Below are 15,647 nucleotides of genomic sequence, written 5' to 3' on the forward strand. Positions count from 1 at the left end.
TGATTTTATGATGAGAAATATAAGAATCAAAGAGGCATGTGAAATTTGGTCATCAACCTTGCTTGTCTCACTCGTTCAAGCTCAAACAGTTTTAAACCCTCTACCAGAACAGACCTCACTTGATCAGGCATAGGACTCCTGCATATTCAAGCACTGCAGTGATCATTACCATAGCAACATTAAAAAATTAGAAGATTAATAACTTACAAAAAATTCATATTATAGATGATGCAACAGAAGAAAATTCGACTAGGGATTCAATAAATCTCTAGTGACATTGCAAAAACAACTGATAATTAAACTGTGTTTTCAACTTTGTCGAGGTCTAAGGGCCCCTTCCCCCTCATGGCAAAATCAATTTTTAAGAAAATCAAGGTACTAACTAAAATTTAGCACATTTGTTGGTAAATTTGTATGTTTAGGCCCCTTAAATTTGCAGTTAATATATTATGGCCCTTTCAAGTTTGATGTTTCTACACAACTGAAATCTTGGTTTCAACTGTGTGAAACTGTGAATTGTTGAAGAGTCAAAAGTAAAAGGGGGCTCACATGTTGGATTTATTTTGAGTATATTGAACCCGCATGCTTATTTCGACAACAACTGGTAAATTGAAGATGGAACAACTTGCATTTGTTTTTTTTTAAATTCGGTGCAAAATTGCAGTATTTTTGCCAACAACTTTTGTGACTTTAAGCAATGAAGCTCAACTATAAACATAGCTTCATTCAAAGAGCCATAGTCATCCCAAAACTTGAGAGAATTCTAAATTGAGAGTAACAATTTAATTATAGAATTGTTAAGAGAGTGAGTAATTAGAGAGTGTGTAATTGAGATGTTTTTCTTTTTAAGTGTGCGAGAGTACTGAGTGTATTTGGGTTCTGAAAAGTGAGGTTTCTTACTCAAATATTGTACTTCAATAATTGTTAGCAATACAATTATTTTCTCTTGCTCTCGTGAACGTAGACATATTGCCAAACCACGTTAAATTTTGTGTCCTTTATTTTTTCTTGTGATTATTTGGTGCGCTTGATTCCGCATTCCGCGCACAACATAAATGATGTATGAGGACTTAAAAGAACCAAATAGGGGGCCACAACATTATATTTCATCGAGCAATATCCTAAAAAATATCCTTACCTGTCTTTCTTTAGCAATGGCATTTTGACAACAGAACCGAAACCTCTATGAAGGAGGATCCTCAAATTGTGTACGATTCTGAAAATTGAAAGCATATAAGACCCTAGAAAAGATTTGCATAATCGACATTGTTCAGCTGGGAGCATAATCTACATACCATTCTGATCGTATGGTCATCATAAAATGCTAGCAGAACATACCCAGCAATTGCAGCGTCCTTCTCAAGGATTCCCCATATTCATTCATATAGCACTTAGAATATAGATTTTAAAGAAGATGCAAATCCAAATATTTGAAAAGGAAAGATATCTGGTTTACATTTCCAATTGACAAGGCAAAGATGAATATGTACCGGATGATTAACTCTCTGAAGCACACGAAACATGAAAACAGCTAATTCATCAAGAGAAAATAAATTTGAGTTTGTTCCTACACGTTCAATGGAACTCAAAGAAAATCATTTGATGGCAGAGGTATGAAGGTAGTAACCATGAAGTAATGCAGCAACTTTAAACCTAACCAAATTGCATTGACCACTGATGGTAACTTAAACACAGTAGAGAGGTATTTTAGAACGTCATTGTCTGTGATAAATTTTAAAGACGGTGACTATGCCTATCATAAATACACAGGTATCGTTTACTTTTTGAATTGGAGTGAAAATCTTAGGATTGGGAGTGTGTGTTGGATCATAAACTTGATCCAAGATGAATAAATCAAGCCCAACTCATGGAAGGTTCCATGAGTAGGTATGGTTGGTGAGGTTTGAATTATTTGTGTTAGGTGTGTTAGGTGTGGTTGGTGAAGTTGGTGAGTGGTAGGTTTTAATGGATGGTGAGGATTTGTTTATTAGTTGAATAAATGAATGGTTATGATTAGTTTGTTTCATGTATAAATACCCCCTCTCCCCTTTGGTTTAAACATCAAGTGAAGCAGCAAAATCTCTAAGGTGTAGAGAGTGAAAAATAAGAGTTGTAATTGGTGAGGAGTGTTGTTGAAGAAATAAAATAGTGTGTTTTTTGTGTGTTTTAATTGTTAATCCTCCAACAAAGTGGTATTAGAGCTAGTGCTTGATGCTATATATAGTCATATAGCATATCAAATCGAAGATCTCGACGAGAGGAACGTGACGCCGCAAAATTCATCCCGATCCGAGACCGGACGCGCCCACACTTGCCGCCGGAAGTTTTCTGTCCTGAAGCTGAGTCGACTCACCGAGTTGAACCAAGCTGAGCCGAACTGAACCAAGCCGAGCCGAGCTGAACCGAATCAAGTCGAACCGAGCCAACTCGAGCTGAACCAATCCGGACCGAACCGAGACTACCAAGCCGGTGTTGACCGTTGACCGTTGACCGAAAGTTGACTCAAGTCATTCCCAAGGTTTTTCGACGTGCCGGATCCATCTGTGCATTCAGAATCTCCAAATTCTCACTCAATTAGTGAGTTATGACAAACGGTGGTATGATGTCACTTCAAGTTCCACAATTAAAGGGAAGTAAGTTTGACAATTGGAGTATTAAAATGAAGGCTCTATTGGGCGCACATGACGTATGGGATGTCGTGGAGAAAGGCTTTATTGTGCCAGAAAATGAAGCCACTTTAACTGCGGCGCAGAAGGAGAATTTAAAAGACTTGAAGAAGAAAGAGAATAAAGTAAAGTATCTCATCTTTCAATCATTAGATAAAGATGCTTTTGAAAAGATTGCTGGTACAACCTCCTCAAAAGAAGCATGGGAGAAACTAGAGACCTCTTACAAAGGAGCGGAGCAAGTTAAGAAGGTTCGTCTCCAAACATTACGAGGAGAATTTGAGTCCTTACACATGAAGGCATCGGAGTCAATTTCTGACTACTTTACTCGAGTTGTGACCGTTTCCAATGAATTAAAAAGAAATGGCGAGGAGTTAAAAGAGGTAAGGATAATTGAAAAGATACTTCGATCAGTAGACTTGAAGTTTGATCATATTGTTGTGACAATTGAAGAAACAAGAGATCTGGAGGATATGACGATCGAGCAACTTCAAGGAAGGTTGTAAGCCTATGAAGAAAAACAAAAAAAAGAAGCAAGGAATCGAAGAACAACTTCTCAAGATGGAAGTCAATCCAAAGAAAAGAGAAGAAAGCTCCGACAACGAGAGAAGGCACTATGTCCGAGGTAGAGGTCGAGGACGAGGTAGAGGTCGTGGTCATGGACGAGGTTGGAATTTCAACAACAACAACTCCAATTATGCCAAAGGAGAAAGCTCAACCAGAGGACGAGGCAGAGGCAATTCAAGATCGAGCTATGACAAATCCCAAGTACAGTGCTATAATTGTCAAAAGTTTGGGCATTATGCTTCAGAATGCAGAGCTCCAAGCACCAGAATTGAAGAGAGAGTGAACTATGCTGAAGAGAAAAATGGTGAAGATGGCACACTTTTACTAGCACGCAATGACACAAGTGGAGGTCAAGAAAATACATGGTATCTTGACACATGTGCTAGCAATCATATGAGTGGAAACAGAAGCATGTTCGTGCAACTAAGTGAATTTGTGAATGGTAGTGTCACTTTTGGAGATGATTCAAAAGTACCAGTGAAGGGTAGAGGTAACATTCTTTTTCGTGCAAAAGATGGTAGCCACCAAATAATTTCGAATGTTTACTATGTGCCCAATATGAAAAGCAACATTCTTAGTTTAGGTCAACTTTTAGAAAAGGGCTATGATATTCACTTAAAAGATTATAGTCTTTTTCAAAGAGATGACAAAGGAAATCTAATTACAAAAGTGAGAATGTCAAAGAATAGAATGTTTCCTTTAAATATTCAAAATGATGTTGCAAAATGTCTCAAAGCCTGTCACAAAGATCAATCCTGGACTTGGCATCTTCGATATGGGCATCTCAACTTTGGAGGACTGGAGCTACTATCTAAGAAGAACATGGTGAAAGGCTTACCATACATCAATCACCCTGATCAACTTTGTGAAGGATGTTTACTTGGCAAGCAGTTCAGAAAGAGCTTTCCAAAGGAGTCAAACTCAAGAGCTCAGAAGCCACTCGAGCTCATTCATACTGATGTGTGCGGTCCATTCAAGCCAAACTCCCTTGGTAAAAGTAACTACTTCCTTCTTTTTATAGATGATTTTTCAAGAAAAACTTGGGTGTATTTTTTGAAGCAAAAATCAGAAGTCTTTGAAGCTTTCAAGAAGTTTAAAACTGCAGTTGAAAAAGAAAGTAGATACCAGATTAAAGCCATGAGATCTGATCGAGGTGGAGAGTTCACTTCCAAAGAATTTTTAGAGTTTTGTGAAGCAAATGGAATTCGACGCCCTTTGACAGTTCCAAGATCCCCCCAACAAAATGGTGTTGCAGAAAGGAAGAACAGAACCATCCTCGACATGGCAAGAAGCATGCTTAAGAGTAAGAGGCTACCTAAAGAATTTTGGGCTGAAGCAGTTGCATGTGCAATCTACTTATCCAATCGATCTCCAACAAGAAGCGTGTGGGGCAAGACGCCACAAGAAGCTTGGAGTGGAAGAAAACCTGGCATCACCCATCTAAGAGTTTTCGAAAGCATTGCCCATGTACATGTACCAGACGAAAGTAGAGCCAAGCTGGATGACAAAAGTGAGCAGTTCATCTTCATCGGCTACGACAACAACTCCAAAGGATACAAGCTTTACAATCCAAACAACGGAAAGATCGTGATCAGTCGAGATGTAATTTTTGATGAAGAATGAGAATGGGATTTTGGCTCTGGTGTGGATGACTTCAACTTCTTTCCCATTGAAGAAGATGATCATACACAGATAAAACAAGTAGACGAACAACAAGAGCCTGCCACTCCACCTATCTCACCAGCACCAACCACATGCGGGAATTCACCGCCGTCTTTCTTAAATGAAAGAACAGAAGAACGTACAAGGAGTCTTCAAGATCTCTATGAGGTAACTGAGAGACATGATAATCTTACTCTCTTTTGCCTCTTTGCTGATTGTGAGCCAGTCAACTTCCAAGAAGCTGCACTAGATGAGAAGTGGAGAATTGCAATGGATGAAGAAATCAAAGCCATTGTGAAGAATGATACTTGGGAGCTTACTACTCTTCCAAAAGGTCACAAGGCGATTGGTGTCAAATGGGTGTATAAAACAAAAAGAAATGCGAAGGGAGAAATTGAAAGGCACAAGGCAAGGCTAGTTGCAAAAGGCTATAGTCAAAAGGCTGGCATAGACTATGACGAGGTATTTGCTCCTGTAGCTCGACTTGAAACTATTAGACTTATTATTTCTTTGGCTGCTCAGAACAAGTGGAAGATTTTTCAAATGGATGTGAAGTCTGCTTTCTTGAATGGATTCCTTAAAGAAGAAGTTTACATCGAACAACCATTAGGTTATGTGGTGAAAGGACATGAAGACAAAGTTTTGAGATTGAAGAAAGCTCTTTACGGGTTAAAGCAAGCACCAAGGGCATGGAATAGCAGAATTGACAAGTATTTTCAAGAGAAAGGCTTTACCAAATGCCCATATGAGCATGCTCTCTACGTCAAAGAAAAGGATGGAGATATTTTGATTGTGTGCCTGTATGTGGATGATCTCATCTTCACTGGAAGTAATCCAAGCTTGTTTGAAGAGTTCAAGAGAGTAATGATCAAAGAGTTCGAGATGACTGACATCGGACTGATGGCATATTACCTCGGCATTGAAGTCAAGCAAAAGGAAAAAGGCATATTTATCTCCCAAGAAAGCTATGCAAAGGAGATTCTCAAGAAGTTCAAGATGAATGATTGTAAGCCTATAAGCACGCCAGTGGAATGCGGAGTCAAGTTATCCAAACATGATGAATGCGAAGATATAGATCCAACATTCTTTAAAAGTTTGGTTGGAAGCCTACGTTATTTGACATGCACAAGACCAGATATCCTTTATGCTGTTGGACTTGTGAGCCGATACATGGAGAATCCAAAGACCACCCATTTTAAAGCTGCAAAAAGAATCCTTCGCTACATCAAAGGTACAACTAATTTCGGCTTGCTATACTCATTTTCTAATGACTACAAGCTTGTTGGATATAGCGATAGCGATTGGGGTGGAGATGTAGATGATCGAAAGAGCACCACGGGATTTGTGTTCTTCATGGGAGATACTGCTTTCACATGGATGTCAAAGAAGCAACCAATTGTCACGCTATCCACCTGTGAAGCTGAATATGTAGCTGCCACATCAAGTGTTTGTCATGCAATTTGGCTCAGAAATTTGCTGAAGGAGTTGAGTTTGGTACAAGAAGAGCCAACCGAGATTTGTGTTGATAACAAATCAGCAATTGCCCTATCCAAGAATCCAGTCTTTCATGATCGAAGTAAACACATAGACACTCGCTATCATTTCATAAGAGAGTGTATTGCAAGAAAAGAAGTGCAAATCAAGTATGTAAAATCACAAGATCAAGCAGCTGATATCTTCACTAAGCCACTCAAGCAAGAAGACTTTGTAAGATTCAGAAGTTTGCTTGGTGTCACAGGATCAAGTTTAAGGGGAGGTGTTGGATCATAAACTTGATCCAAGATGAATAAATCAAGCCCAACTCATGGAAGGTTCCATGAGTAGGTATGGTTGGTGAGGTTTGAATTATTTGTGTTAGGTGTGTTAGGTGTGGTTGGTAAAGTTGGTGAGTGGTAGGTTTTAATGGATGGTGAGGATTTGTTTATTAGTTGAATAAATGAATGGTTATGATTAGTTTGTTTCATGTATAAATACCCCCTCTCCCCTTTGGTTTAAACATCAAGTGAAGCATCAAAATCTCTAAGGTGTAGAGAGTAAAAAATAAGAGTTGTAATTGGCGAGGAGTGTTGTTGAAGAAATAAAATAGTGTGTTTTTTGTGTGTTTTAATTGTTAATCATCCAACAGTGTGGAGTGGGAGTGTTTACTTGCACTGGAATGGAAATATGGAATGGAGATCAAAATCTAATTTATGTGTTTACTTTATCTTGAATTGAGAGTAAATAGTTTTAAATTATAATTTTATCCTTATGTAAAGAATTATAGTTTTTAATTACAAAGTTAATAAAAAATATATTTAATGAATAAACATTTATTTTATTATATTTGTAAATTTATAAGAATTATTAATATTCTTAATTATGAACATCACAATTTTTTTTTAATTTTAATTATATAAATTAAAAATTATTGATAAGGGCAATATAAATGAAATATTTTTACTATTAACATAGTATGAAATTAATATTTTCTTAGAATAAGCTATTTATTAGTATTAATTATTAATATTAAATAAATATAATACTATTATTTTTAAATAAATATAATAATATTATATTTTCAAATAAAGATTGTATATAGTAATATTATTAATTCTCTATTAATATAATATTATTATTTTTAAGTAAATTAAACTTAGAATCAAACCCAATTATTATTTAGTTAAATATAATAATAATATTTAAATATTTATTAAATATAGTTATAGTAAATTTAATAAAAAGAGGGTAAATATAAAATGAAACATTATTTTATTTTATATAATTATATTAAATTTATTAATGTAATATTATTTAGTACAAAATTAATATTTTCTTAGAATAAATTATTTATTATTATTAATTATTAATATTAAATAAATATAGTACTATTATTTTTAAAATAAATATAATAATATTATATTATTAAATAAAGATAGCATATATTTATTAATTCTCTATTAATATAATAATATTATTTTTAAGTAATTTTAACTTATAATCAATATAAATTATTATTTAGTTAAATATAATAATATTATTTAAATAAATATAATTATAAATTATTTTATTTTATTAAATTAAATTAAAAATGAAGGGTAGAAAAGGGAGAGGTGGGAGTGGAATCTCACTCCCACTCCCACTCCCCACTCCAAAAATAGGTGGGGCTTACGGAGTGGATTCTCAATACCTCTCTATTTTGTTGAAGTAAATATTGGAGTGGGAGGAATCCACACTCCTCACTTCCACTCCAAAAAGTAAACACTGCCACAGTTCTATTTCTCCATAGTCCTGATAGACAAACCAATTGTCCCAATAGATAAGGATCTTCTTATGAACTTAGCTCTATCGAGCTTTTAGATATTTTGTGCCACTTATTTCCTAAAGTGAAAGCTAAGATGAGAAGATGGAAAATTCTGCGTTATCCATAAAGGCTATATAGGCATAAAGCATTACATTAGCTAGCAAACTCTCGTACATGAGTCAAATATATTTTGATGTAAATGCTACCAATCAGAGGAAGATATTTTCCTAATTATAAAAGGTTCCCACTCATAGCTGTCAATAAAGAAGTCATCGGAGTCTGAATCATATGCAAGTAAAACCTCTCATAAAATGTACAAAATATGGATACTCGATACAGGAAAAAGTGATTTCTAAATGAATATTTCATTTGTATCTCCAATTGCATGATGAAAAATTAAAATTCTAATCGAATCTCAAAGCAAGGAATTTTATTAATTTAAGGATAGGTTTAGAGGGACACCGAAATTCTCAACCTTCAGAATCAGGTATAACGGGAATAGCAACGGCCCTAGTGTTGCGGCAAATTTGTGAGACCTGCATAAACAGACAAGGCAAAAAGGGACATGTATTTGACATCATTAGAAAAAAAACAACTGGATTTTTTCCATTCTATTCCACATGGAATCAATTGAAATACCTTTGTATGAATGGGAAATGGACAGTTCTAGATACACGGCCAAAAAATTCCAAGGAGAAAATAAATTTTTTTTAAAAACAATGATTTTTTTTTTTAATCTAGTGTCAAAATTTTTGCATGTAAAAATAAGGATGTTACCTTCCCCCAAGATTCTGCGTACTTGTCAGCAAGTAGTACAGAAAATTGGTTTCTTCTGCGCACACTAGTAACTCTGTCCCAGAATTCTCCTATAATATGTATGAACCCAAAAGAATTCATAATTTTAATAGTACTAAGAACCCAAAAAGATCTTTAATCAATCAAAGACATAATGACTGTAGTAGAACTATGAACAGGCAGCGTACCTTCTCCAAGACCATCAGTTGCGAGGCTACCACTCAAACTATGAACCGGCCTACCATCTCCAAAACCGCCTGGAATGTTGAGTAATTCCTGGCAGAGAGAATGCTTACCAATAGCATGCATCCCTGAAATTGACTTGAAGATAGATCTCTAACATTTTGAAAAGTGACAAAAGAAAATTAAATAAATGGTGGGCAAACAAACGTTTGGTATAAGTTTTAGTATGAACAGACACTTCGATTTATTTTTCCAAATTTCACTTAGACCTCTGTAACAAGTTATTCAAGAAATCAGCAAAGTTTGCTTTCAAAAATTCTGAAATATAAAAGCTGCAGGTTTGTCTCAATATGGCAAATCTCAAGAGGCATAAGTCACTTCTTGTTTTTCGTAGTAACAACAAACTGCAGCTTAAATAGAGAAGCAGTTCCCCATTCACATCTTTGAATAATTCAATAAAGGATTGAAATGAATCATTAAAAAGGTACTTTGGTACGCTATCACATGGACGCATTTAACAATTTTAACAAAAGCTCTACCTGTAGGAAAGGAAACTATCAAACCCTCATCTTTCTGAACTGTATCATGGACTAGGGGCGGCAGGACGACCCTCTGCTTCGTCTCAAGATCATCCTCTTCGTTTCTGCCTCCTTTGCTAACTGCACCAACTGAAATGTAAAAAGAAAAATGAGCGAATCAGGTCCTGCAAAAGAATATTATTCAGCATTACCATTCATATAGCATCTTTAATTTCAAGCTGTGATCTTTGCTTTCCTGAAGAGGTACCCAATGTACTCATTTTCCTACAATGACAAAATAACATCAACTTTTCAGCAAAAATGCTAGAATGAAGTCCTCTATAAGATAGCACTGATTCGGTAGTGGCATCAATAAATTTTCGTATTAGAAAAAATATATATTTACAGAATTAATTCATCTTATGTGTATAGATCTATCCAATTAACAAAATTTATTAATCCAAACCGTGATATGCAAGCATCCGTACAAAGAGTGTGGATATATAGAATTTTACTATTAGTTTCTAAATGGGAGCAAGAGAGAGAGTTCAAAGTAAATATCTATATATATATAGAGAGAGAGAGAGAGAGAGAGAGAGGTGATGATGATGAAGATTAGGGCTTGCTCTACCATGTTCAGTGAAAAAAATATGCAGTTCATTGAGATAATTTTTACACGGGAACTCACATATAGATAGTTTTGCTTGCAAAACACGAAAGAGCACTAAATTTGCATGGTAATTTGAAGCGAAGCCCCTTAGATTCATATTAAATCAAATTAACCATAGAATTTATCAAATCAACCAAAAAAGTCCTAAATTTTAAGGTGATGCCAATATACCTAACTGATGTAGTAGACTGTTTGTTACGTAGTGACCAACATACAAGATCATATTTTTCATTCATTTACTCTCAATTAACAACATTGCACAAGTTGTATCCTGATTGTCAAATTTGATATTAGTAATTATAGTTATCAAAGTCTTAATAAGTTCATTATTTAATAAATTTTTATGGGTAATATTAGCTATTTTATTATAAAAGTGAAATAGAAAAATCAATATTCCATTAATCATTTTAATAATTGTCACTGACGGTCAAGCCTGAAGGGCTTTAGTGTAATCAGTAATGGAAGTAAGAATTCAAAAAATTATAGGACTTAATTAATTGATCGGGAAAATTATGGCATCATTCATATTTTAGACAAAATGTAGGGACAGCTTATAAATTAAGCCCGAAATTCGGCATACGCACATAACCCTTAAATCTCATCTAACTAGGGTTTATCGGTACTGGAAAACTCTGAATTTCAGTGAGTACAAGAGAGGAGTGCGCAATATACAACATGGCGCAGGATAGCAAGAGGAGTCGACCCAATATATTAGTCACCGGAACCCCGGGAACTGGTAAAACGACGACGTCGACTGCTCTAGCAGAGTCGACGCAACTCCGTCACATTAACATCGGAGAATTGGTCAGAGAAAAAAATTTACACGACGGCTGGGACGATGAGCTCGAATGCCACGTCATCAACGAAGACCTGGTATTTTAAAAAAAAAATCTTGAGCTAAATCTCCTTGCTTTTTTGTTTGTTTTGAATTCAATAAATTATGTTTTAAATTTGTTAGTGTGCTTAATTTTCCATTCAATTACGGTGAATGTAATTTATCAAAAAATGAAAATTGATAGTTCCTGAATTCTGATTTTTTTTCATTCTTGGGTTATCTTTATTTATATCAAATTATTTTAATATTATAAATTTCATTGTGTAGAAATTAAATTTACTCTGGAAAAGCAGAATGAAAATTTAAAACTAAATTTTGGGCATGGTATTTGGGCTCCCTTTAGCATCGAGGTGTTGTTGCCATTGAGAAATGAAAGCTCTAAACGCAAAATAAAATTTTATAATGAAATGTATTTTTTAAATTTTATAAATATTGACAAAATAGCAAAGGTAAAAAGAATTTTTTATCAAACAATTATGAGGCAAAATCAGTTAGCTTTCAACCACAGTTGCAAGTGGTTACTAAACACTTTACAATTTTGGCTAGAGAGCAATACTGAATAGAGCCTTAAGCAAGTGGTTGTTTCTCAAATTCTAATAGGGAAATTTTAAACTGATCGCAATTGAATCTGCTTTATCATATGTATTTTGATTGATTGTTGAAGGAAGGGCATCATCCATCACTCGTTCTTGTGCGGATTTTGTAGGTGTGCGATGAACTAGAGGATATAATGGAACAAGGTGGAAATATTGTGGACTACCACGGATGCGACTTCTTTCCCGAACGGTGGTTTGATCGAGTGGTTGTACTTCAAACTGAAAATTCTGTGCTGTATGATCGCTTGACTAAGAGGTAGCTGATATTGGGTGTTTATGACTAGTTTATTTCAGTTATTTTTACTTAGTTACTCTTTCAAATTCTCAAGAAACGACTTTTTTGGCAGAGGTTACACTGGGGCAAAGCTCACAAACAATATAGAATGTGAAATTTTTCAAGTTCTGCTGGAGGAGGCGAAAGAAAGTTACCCAGAGGATATTGTTTTGGCATTGAAGAGTGATACAATTGAGGACATCACTAGAAATATTGCAATTTTGACAGATTGGGTCAGGAATTGGCAGCCCCGATCCTAGAGAGTTTAGTGGGTGGTGAACGTTAGCTGTTATACTTTCAAAATCAAGGAAAAGCACAACAGCTGCAAACATGCACTTCAACATCTATACAATCCTAATGTTTTACATTTGCTTGCATGTTCGTCTTTGGAATTTGATTTGTTAAGTTCTTGGTTGAATTCGTTTTTGTATATGTAGTTCTCTTGGAACTTCCCTTTGCTGTGGCCATGTAAGAAGCATCACAACTTAATGGGATTTTTTTTTTCCAATTATAATTTGGCTATTTCATGAAGTGAATAATGAGATTATATTATGTTGCAGACTTGCGGGATGATTTTATGTATGACTGGTTTTAATTTATAGTGAAAAAACAAGAACATGCTGAGGCCAATTCAAAAACACCTTGGTCCGTGAGTGTCATTCGGTTCATTTTCTGTAAATAATTTAAAAATTGAGGAATAATTAAGTAAAAAGTCTGCACCCTTTTGTCAAGTGCACGGCCAGTTTATTGGGCGTACATATCACAATGAAAAAGAACTTTTTCACCAACTAAGAGAACAATATAAACCAATTCAGAACGGAGCTAAGAAAGAGGCTAAGAGAAAGTTAACCAAAAACGAGCTGTCTCTAATTACATATTCTGGCAAAGCGAAACGTTGAGGTAAGCTACTGTCTCGCATACGCTTCAAATTGGTGCCTCTGTTCTGCTGTTTTATGTTAAAGTTCTCTATGAATCAAGTGGTTCGCAACTGGGTGCATTTGCTCCCCACATGTTCGATGAAATGACACAGATACACTCGCACTCAATTGAAATATGAAACTGCATTAGTGTGGGATTTGTAAGGGGTTTTGTTTTGTTTACTTCATATACTGGTGGCGACCTTGTTCTGTTTTGCTGGCTCAACATGTCAACATGTCTTCAATTTTTTTACGGGCAGTTCCTGTTGGAGCATATATCTGGATGATGATGAGGATAATGATGCATAGAATGTAAACAATGTGCGTCTTAGGAATTTCCAAGGTTAGTTTTGTGAAATAAGAAGCTCAAATTAATACAAGAGTGGAAGAGGTATGTGAAATATTCGAAGTCATACCTGTGCAGGTAATATTTAATGATTATGTTTATTGATGAGACTTGGTGGTATTTGTTTTGTAAGGATTTCCAATGAATTGTTGCTATGTTCAAGAATGTTTGGTTTATCCTGATATGGGCTTAAGGTAGTACGGTGAGAGTGAGAATGAGCTGTGGGGTTTGAAACTTGATACTGAATCCAGTTGCATGAAGCTTAATATACCAGCAGAAAAACTGAGCTTGATATGTAATATGCTGCCCAAAACTGAACTAGTTTTTCTTGTTTATTCGGTTTTAATACTTGATGCTAAACTGTTGATAGAATATATTGCAAGTTGCAGTTGAATTAAAAAAAAAAAAACCTTGCTTTTTCGACATTTTTAATCAGGTTACCTGTCTCTTGTCAAGGCATCCAATGTCTTAATTCTTTGTTAAAAGCCTTTCTTCCCTCTGAATTATAGGCTGCTGAATCACTTTCTCCGTGTCTATTGGATCCAACGACAAAATACCTTCTAGCTGTGGTAAAAGAATGTTTATCAACAATTTGCTCTCAACTAAACCCCCCTTGTTGAGATACTTTTCATCCCTAGAACCTCGCATACTTAAAACTGGAGACATCCTGAGACAAACAAGGATATTCTCCAGTGAGGATGTTGTTGAATATTCTAAAGTAAGTCATGACTCCAATCCTCTGCATTTCAATTCTGAATCTGCTAGAAATGCCGGCTTTGATGATCGACTTGTTCATGGGATGCTTGTTGCTTCAATGTTTCCTCAGATAATTTCCTCCCATTTTGTAAGTCCTACAGTTAGTTTCTCTTTTTTCTCTTCATTTCCATGTGTAGTATTATGGTTGCTGCTGATTTTATAGGACAGAAAGTGAAAAATTGATAGCGGCACCACACATCTGATTTTTGTTTTGTATGAAAGAGACAAGCATGAATGGAGAAAAACTAAAAATAAAAGGTTAGAAGTTTAATTCATTGCTGACTGCTAACCAATGCATATTTTCTGTGGTTGAAACTAGTAATTGAAAAAACATTATTGCATTGATGGGGAGCATATCAGATGATGTGATTTTCTTGGAAGGCTTTACCTGATTGTGGGCTTTTCCTGATTACTGTTGTTTTTAGTAATTCCTTTTAACATATTTCGTTTTCATTTTTCAATTCCAAAGTCTGAGAAGCAATCCCTCCCCCAAAGGATACCTGACTTCTTAATTGCTCGGTAATTTGTAGCCCGGAGCTGTGTATGTTTCCCAAAGCTTGCATTTCAGGTTGCCTGTTTATATTGGAGATGAAGTTCTTGGTCAGTTACAAGCTGTTAATGTAAGAGAGATGAAGAAGAGATACCTGTAAGTTTGCAGCACTTAACGAAGTTTCTCATTTTGTTTGAATATTAGTACAGCCGGTTAATTGGGTTCTTGATTGTATTGTTTAGAGTAAAATTCTCAACAAAGTGCATTAAGAATGGTGAGCTTCTTGTTCTTGATGGTGAGGCAATGGCATTCCTACCAAGTCTAGCTATGGAGTAATGCAGTCTGTCTGATAGATGGCGTGCTTAGCTTCGTTTTCTTGGAGATGCTAACATACGTGCTTATTATTATTGTTGGACATGTTGAGTTCTAGTTTCTGATACAAACACAACCGTTGTCACCGAAAATAAGAAAGTGGCATGTACGGTATCTTCTTGTGTCCACTTATTTCAAATTGAAGCTAAACATCGGGTGTGTGTCACATTTCTGCAAACTACATGAAGTAACTCCTTTTTTCCAATAACTTAGGTGGCATTTGTTTTTTTATTTGAAATCTGAATAGACCTGAATTAATCTGAATTTTGAATAGATCTGAATGTCTTAATCTAAATAATATGTTTATTTTTTCGTCTGAATCTCGAAAAATAAGTATTAAGTTGTTTGTTTTTTTCAACTTTAAAAGCTGAAACTATGTACTTTTACATTTGTATCCTTATTAAATTTGAATGTCAAATAAATAATATATTAAATACCACAATATTTTAACATTTATAAGTAAAATTATATTCAAGTGAATACATAATTATTTTAAAATTTTAATAAGAAAAAATAAAGATATTTTTATGTTGGGTAAATGTCTATGGGTGAGTTTTGAAATAGACATGAAAAATAAATTATAAAGCAGAGATATTTTTGACATTAGTAAATAATTGACTTAATTAAGATTTCTCCATTAAGTAAAAAGTCAAAAAAATTGACTTATTTTATTAAGTCAAAATTATCTAAAAAATCTCATTAAATTATAAAAACAAACAC

General features: G+C 34.8%; 2 protein-coding genes across 4 annotated transcripts; both read left to right on the forward strand.

Annotated features, from left to right (window-relative positions):
• Window positions 1-10,946: 10,946 nt before the first annotated feature.
• LOC102619152 (adenylate kinase isoenzyme 6 homolog) lies at window positions 10,947-12,577 on the forward strand. The gene is made up of 3 exons (XM_006488091.4): window positions 10,947-11,214; window positions 11,883-12,028; window positions 12,120-12,577. Exons 1-3 carry the CDS (start codon window positions 11,017-11,019, stop codon window positions 12,304-12,306), a joined length of 531 nt encoding a protein of 176 aa, XP_006488154.1. The 5' UTR covers window positions 10,947-11,016; the 3' UTR covers window positions 12,307-12,577.
• A 117-nt stretch (window positions 12,578-12,694) lies between these two features.
• LOC102619439 (uncharacterized) lies at window positions 12,695-15,239 on the forward strand. Of its 3 annotated transcripts, none has more exons than XM_025102217.2 (5): window positions 12,695-12,946; window positions 13,224-13,387; window positions 13,819-14,153; window positions 14,596-14,711; window positions 14,798-15,239. In XM_025102217.2, exons 3-5 carry the CDS (start codon window positions 13,887-13,889, stop codon window positions 14,889-14,891), a joined length of 477 nt encoding a protein of 158 aa, XP_024957985.1. In that variant the 5' UTR covers window positions 12,695-12,946; window positions 13,224-13,387; window positions 13,819-13,886; the 3' UTR covers window positions 14,892-15,239. The 3 variants fall into 3 exon arrangements, with proteins under 3 accessions (XP_024957985.1, XP_024957986.1, XP_006488159.1); XM_025102218.2 differs by having other exon boundaries at window positions 13,224-13,306; XM_006488096.4 differs by lacking the exon at window positions 13,224-13,387.
• Window positions 15,240-15,647: the final 408 nt, after the last annotated feature.

The sequence above is a fragment of the Citrus sinensis genome, chromosome 8 (assembly GCF_022201045.2).
Source record: "Citrus sinensis cultivar Valencia sweet orange chromosome 8, DVS_A1.0, whole genome shotgun sequence".
In the NCBI taxonomy this organism is placed as follows: Eukaryota; Viridiplantae; Streptophyta; class Magnoliopsida; order Sapindales; family Rutaceae; genus Citrus; species Citrus sinensis.